Consider the following 6,492-nt stretch of genomic DNA (forward strand, 5'->3'; position numbering starts at 1 on the left):
TTGATCCAATATCTGTTGGTAAAGGCCCCGAAAGTGCTTTGACTACTGTGAGCCTGAGCGTCTGTGTAGAGTAGGGACAGAGGTTCAGCTAAGAGGGAGAGAGAGGAAGATAAAATAAGGCACAGATAAAAAGTTTCTTCTCGATCTTTATTCTTTTATTCTCTTCTTGCTTTGCTACAATCTCTGGGTGGGGGGCAGGTTTTCTCTCTACAGGGTGACGAGAATAAAAACTATGATCCTTGAGCCAATGACTGAAGTCAAGCACCAAAGTCAATTTCGTTGGCTCACTTGGGGTTTGAGACATCCCTGAAACAAAAAGGTAAGGTATTTTTAATTATGCATTGATTTACTGTCCTTCATGCAGCTAGAATAATAAAATCAGCAATTTAAAAACTAGTCTTACGTGGTATTTTAAGATTATATAGTTTTGACGATATGTTTATTAACATAATGATCCTATGGGAAACTTTTTCTAAGAGAAGATTGTATCATTTAAATCCTTGTTTTACGTACACGGGAATTTGTGATTAGTATTGATACTCTATCATCGTTCTCTCTGATTTTCTCTAGGTTAAAGCACTTAAAGAGTTGATAAAACATCATTTGTTTCTATGCGATGCTTGTAGACAGTATTTTGGCTGACTTTAGGGCTGAATTATTTTCCCTGAAATCATTTCACAAAAAGGGCCAGCAATTTGCTGATAAGTTTTCTTATAAATGACTACACAGTGAAGACTTACTAACACATTGATTACACAATGGAGTAATAGGAATGAGATAATGGTACTTCTTATGTGATGACTTAAAACAATTTCTCTGTTTTGGGGGCTCATACTCCTAAAGATTAACTTTAGTTTTTTCAAGGTATGATTTTTAAAAAGAAAAAACATCCAGCTGTTAGGTAAATTTGTTTTCTTTCAAACAGTCTTCATAGCTTCCATTTCTGGAACTTAACTCCTTGAAGACAGCAACATTGCATGCGATAATATTTTGCTCATTCGCCTATAAGATGTTTGTTCAGTTGAGAAATGAAAATGGGTCTCAGTATACTATGTAGAGTGATTTGTTCTAAATGGCACAAAAACGGTTTCTGGGCCAGGAAAGTATTAGTTCAAGGTCCTGTGAAAGTTGATGCTTTTTCTGATGCATGGACACCATGGTCTAGTGAAATCTGCACATTAGGGACTTTCCTATAGCTCATTCCCGCGCCCTCCAACATATGTCATTAGTTTCACATAATAGGAAAGAGGAAATATGCAAAGGCACAGACACTATTCTGAATTAAGAGACCGATTTTTCCCCATGATTATGATGAAAATTTGTTTATGTACAGTGTGCTTTTGTGTAAAGGGACACTCTGGTGTTATGTGCTCAGCAAAACAAAATATTCCCTTGAAATGATTAGAACGCAAATGCTATTTTCTAGATCTGGTTTCCTGGCATTTTTGGGGGGGGGGTGGCAGATGCTAATATATCTGGTGCTTTTGTTTTAGAAACAAAAGTAAACTGTAGGGAGTTTACCAAAATCCTGCCACGACACCCCCTTTAAAACCAAACTGAGCAAGAGAACCAAATTGCTGCTTTATCCACATTTTGGTCATCCCGGGGTGGTGGTAGTCCTCTGCTCCCATTGTTTGTTTTGCTTCATGTTTGACTCCGACAGAGATCAGAGCTACATTTTATGGACTTACGGTTTGGCAATATGCTGGCAAATGGGAAAACAAGCAACATAAACCAAATTTCTGCCACAATGCTTTTAATATTGAGACAGACTTTTATCTAACAGAGCCAACAGAATGGAACATGAGAGCACCCGCAGCTCAGGGCTGTAAACACAGCTTCCTGATGACACATCCCTGGGGGGGGGGGGACAGATCATACAGTTTCTATATTATGTGGCTTGTCATTCTACTGGCACAGAACTGATTTTCGCCTCAGAAAATGTCTCTTTCCTGAAATTCCAGCTGTCCTTCATTCATAAAGCAGCGTTTTAATAAGGTGGTTGTTTACTAGGAAAACAATGCTAATGTTAATAATGAATCACTAACAATATAGCATATTCCTTATCATAGATGGTCTACTTGTTGCCAAACAGCTGGAGGAAACGCGGGGGAAAATGCAATCGAGCATTTAAACATGATAGCTGGATGTTTCCAAACATAAGTATCCAGATGCTTAGCATTGTGGAGGTAATGTGTTTGATTGCTTGCCTTTTTCATATTTTATCCGGATCTTTTGATGTTCTGTGGATAGAGTCATGACTATTCATTTTCGGTATGCTGAGCAGTTTTCGCTCATCATGAATGGCGACAATAATGCTGAAGACTGGCAGAGGCCAAGCCTGGCAGAGATTGCTGGAGATGAGGGAGAAGAGGAAGAAATGAGACTCAGACTGTGGTTAAATGGGTCCCTCTCCTGGCTAATGTGTATGGAAGCATGTGCCTTTTAAACGGCATCAGCTCAATCAGGTTTCAAGCTTCAGTTAAGGGGAATGTAGGAATTAAGAAGCTGGATGGAGGGTCAGATTCTCTTGTTTTCCTTGAGACCCAGAGGCTGAATAACCAGGCCCTTCTTCAGGATACTCACTGCCAAGAAAGAAAGCTAACTGATTCTATGCCCGTGAGGATACTGGCTTAACAAGAATCTGGTCCAGCTAAACTATAGTAGAGTCACTCCCTTCCTCAGACTGATGCCTCATCCGGCAAAATTAAAACTCTACAGTAAACAAGATGAAGTACTTTCTCTTTTTAGGATCTCAGAGCACCCAACCCAAATCAATTCATGCTTCCTACTGCAAACTTCTCCGACATCGGGTTATCGGTACTTATAATTAGAGTCATTGCCAAATGTTCCACTAAATTAAAATTCCTGCAAATTAATTATCTCATCAAAGGTGGCTCAGTTTCAGAACTGGATTCATAAATCCTAGCACTAAAATAGACGCAACCTTCTCCTGAGAGTGAAAGAAAAAAAAATAGTCATTTACTGACATGTCCCTGCAGGAAACAATAACATTACAGATCATGTAGGAGCCAAGAATAGCCGGGGCATATTAATAACTCAGTCTGTTCCCTGATTTTATTCAAGATGACTGGTTAAAGAACACTGCACTGATGATGACTCCATGGCATGAGGAAGAATGTCATCATTAACATGTGGACCGTTTGGCATTTAGAACATTTCACACATAAAGAGAACCCAACACAAGACTATTTACTGTGCTTTAGACAGATGGTTTAATGTTTCTTTAGCCTTCAGCCTATCAGGCCACCCATGGTTTTCTTCAGCCAAGGGCTTTTTAGAAATAATTGGTCTCTAGCAATTTTCTAACAAGACTGACTGCGATCTATTTCCCTAAATCTTTTTCCTACCCTTAACTATCCCTTACAGTGGTTTGTGGCTGACAAACCTCCCTGACTGACACTGATTCCTCACATATAAGTAATTACTGACATAAAAGGAGATGAAGGGGCTGAAATCTCATCATTAATGGTTTCTTTGCTACATAAAAGCTATTTAGAAACGATTACTTCGGAAAACAGTTCTTCCCTGATTAGACGTTGCCTGACCCTGGAGAAGCTGTTCCCCCAGAATCTTTCAATACAGGAATTGATAACCCCACGTAGATGGATAACTGTGAGTGGCAAAAGATGCATACAGGCGTTGGTTTAAAAATGGTAGAGAAGAGTAATTGTGTCTCCGTCTGAGGAATATGTAAATGTGTTTAGAAGGGATACAGAGGCTGCAGATTCCCTGCTCCTGCCATCAAAGTGGAAATCACTCACACTGGAAAAGCAAGTGTGTGCATTCTTACAGTGCAAACGTCTGTAGGACTCTTGATCCCCTGCACTTCCCTGGCCACAGTTCAGTTTTCCAGGCCCTTCTGTCAGCTCTTTTAGGGAACCACGTGACCTAAGGCCCGGAGACTCTACAGACTGGCCCAGAAGGATGGATGCTTGTTTGCACATTCTTCTCTATGTAACCTCCCCAGTAAGGTTCAGAAGAGGCAAGCTTAGGCCTGGAGCACAGAAAAGTGATGACACAGCAGAGAGGGTTTAGCGATCAGATGTATTTAGGAGGGCAAGTGTCTCCTGACTGCCTGCAGGAGAGGGCTTGTGGGACTGGAAGTCTCAGCGGGAACTTCTGATTGGCTTTTTTCTCTTTAAGGGACAATGACGTCTCATTGGAAGCTCAGATTTCCCGCTGACACTTAATGCTGGGCCTAACTGGAATCCTTGCTGGTTCTGTGGCTGCAGCTGGAGTCTGGGTTTTGCACTGCAACTGTCAACTTTCCGCACCTATGAGGAAAAGGGGCCCACGGTACCGACATTGGTGGTCTGTCTGACCATGGCTTGTTTAATTCCCAGCTCGAAGTGCCAAGCCAGTTCTGTTTCATGAAGTTCAACAGCTCGCTGCTCCGAGTGCGCGAGGGCGACGGTCAGCTGACCGTCGGGACGCGGGCCTGGACCGCGAGCGGCTGTGCGGCCAGGCACCACAGTGCGTGCTGGCCTTCGACGTGGTCAGCTTCTCGCAGGAGCAGTTCCGGCTGATACACGTGGAGGTGGAGGTGAGGGACATCAACGATCACGCGCCGCGCTTTCCCCGGGCCCAGATCCCCGTGGAGGTGTCCGAGGGCGCGGCTGTGGGCACGCGCATCCCGCTGGAGGTGCCGGTGGACGAGGATGTGGGAGCCAACGGGCTGCAGAGCGTGCGCCTGGCCGAGCCTCACAGCCCCTTCCGCGTGGAGCTGCAGACGCGCGCGGACGGCGCCCAGTGCGCGGACCTGGTGCTGCTGCAGGAGCTGGACCGCGAGAGCCAGGCCGCCTACAGCCTGGAGCTAGTGGCCCAGGACGGCGGCCGCCCGCCGCGCTCCGCCACTGCCGCCCTCAGCGTGCGAGTGCTGGACGCCAACGACCACAGCCTGGCCTTCCCGCAGGGCGCCGTGGCCGAGGTGGAGCTGGCGGAGGACGCTCCCGTGGGCTCCCTGCTGCTGGACCTGGACGCAGCCGACCCCGACGAGGGCCCCAACGGCGACGTGGTGTTTGCCTTCGGTGCCCGCACCCCGCCCGAGGCGCGCCGCCTCTTCCGCCTGGACCCGCGCTCCGGCCGCCTCACCCTGGCAGGACCCGTGGACTACGAGCGCCAGGACACCTATGAGCTAGACGTGCGGGCCCAGGACCGCGGTCCCGGGCCTCGGGCCTCCACCTGCAAAGTCATCGTGCGCATCCGCGACGTCAATGACAACGCTCCGGACATCACCATCACCCCGCTGGCCGCCCCGGGCGCGCCTGCCGCCTCTCCCTTCGCTGCCGCCGCCGCCGCCGCCGCCGCTCTCGGGGGTGCGGACGCGACCTCGCCGACCGGACCTGGAACGCCAGAGGCCGGCGCCATCTCGCTGGTGCCAGAGGGGGCGGCGCGCGAGAGCCTGGTGGCGCTGGTCAGCACCTCGGACAGAGACTCGGGCGCCAATGGGCAGGTGCGCTGCGCCCTCTACGGGCACGAGCATTTCCGGCTGCAGCCGGCCTACGCGGGCAGCTACCTGGTGGTGACCGCGGCGTCCCTGGACCGCGAGCGCATCGCTGAGTACAACCTGACGCTGGTGGCCGAGGACAGAGGCGCGCCCCCTCTACGCACCGTGCGGCCCTACACGGTGCGCGTGAGCGACGAGAACGACAAAGCGCCACTCTTCACGCGACCGGTCTAAGACGTGTCAGTGAGGGAGGACAACCCTCCTGGCGCCTACTTGGGCCGCGAAGGCCAGGTCACCTGCCGACTGCTGGAGGCCGAAGAGGGTCGCGCCCAGGACGCCGTGTCCCCCTACATCTCTGTGGACCCTATTACTGGGAAGCTGTGTGCACAACGGTGCTCTGATCGCAACTAACTGGCTGAGCTGCAGCTGGGGCTGGAAGCTCTCGACGGCGGCTCTATGCAGCTCTGGGGCTGGGCCGTGGTGTGCCTGCATGTGGAGGACCAGAACGGGCACTCACTGGTCACACTGCCAGAACGGCTGGTCACACTGCCACTCTTCAATGGCTCAGCCCAGCTGCCTCTGCTTCAGGGCGCGCTGCTGGGCTACCTGGTGACCCAAATGCAGACGAAGGCCCCAACACAGAGCTAATTTCCACCGTAGCGGCGGCGACCCCGCGGCGCTAGCGCCGCACCCGTTCACGGGTGAGCTGTCTTTTCAGCGCCGCTTGTCCCCACAGCCCACCAACCAGCTGACGGCTGTCGTCATCGTGCGGGACCGAGGCCAGTGGGCCTTTATCGCGCACCACCACTTTGCTCCTAGTGCCCGCGGATTTGGCGCCACCTGGCGGAGAAGTGATGCTGGTGCCGCCTTCGCCGCCGCCGCCGCCAAAAGAGGGAGGGTAGGGACGCCCCTGGAGTCGCACAGCGCAGAGAGCAGGGCGACAGCCTGGCTTCCTGGTTGTCTTGGCAGGTGTTTTGGCTAGCGGCTGTGGCCTTCTGCTGGTGGCATTGCCATCGAGACTT

At 50.1% G+C, this 6,492-nt stretch overlaps 1 protein-coding gene across 1 annotated transcript; it reads left to right on the forward strand.

Annotated features, from left to right (window-relative positions):
* The first annotated feature begins 2,257 nt into the window (after positions 1 to 2,257).
* On the forward strand, positions 2,258 to 6,118 carry LOC125163531 (protocadherin-8-like). Its single transcript, XM_047855429.1, is given in 4 exon segments — positions 2,258 to 2,397; positions 4,257 to 4,320; positions 4,368 to 4,449; positions 4,452 to 6,118. Coding segments are annotated over 4 exon segments (1,953 nt in total).
* The last annotated feature ends 374 nt before the right edge of the window (positions 6,119 to 6,492 follow it).

The sequence above is a fragment of the Prionailurus viverrinus genome, chromosome A1, assembly GCF_022837055.1.
Source record: "Prionailurus viverrinus isolate Anna chromosome A1, UM_Priviv_1.0, whole genome shotgun sequence".
Classification (NCBI taxonomy): Eukaryota; Metazoa; Chordata; class Mammalia; order Carnivora; family Felidae; genus Prionailurus; species Prionailurus viverrinus.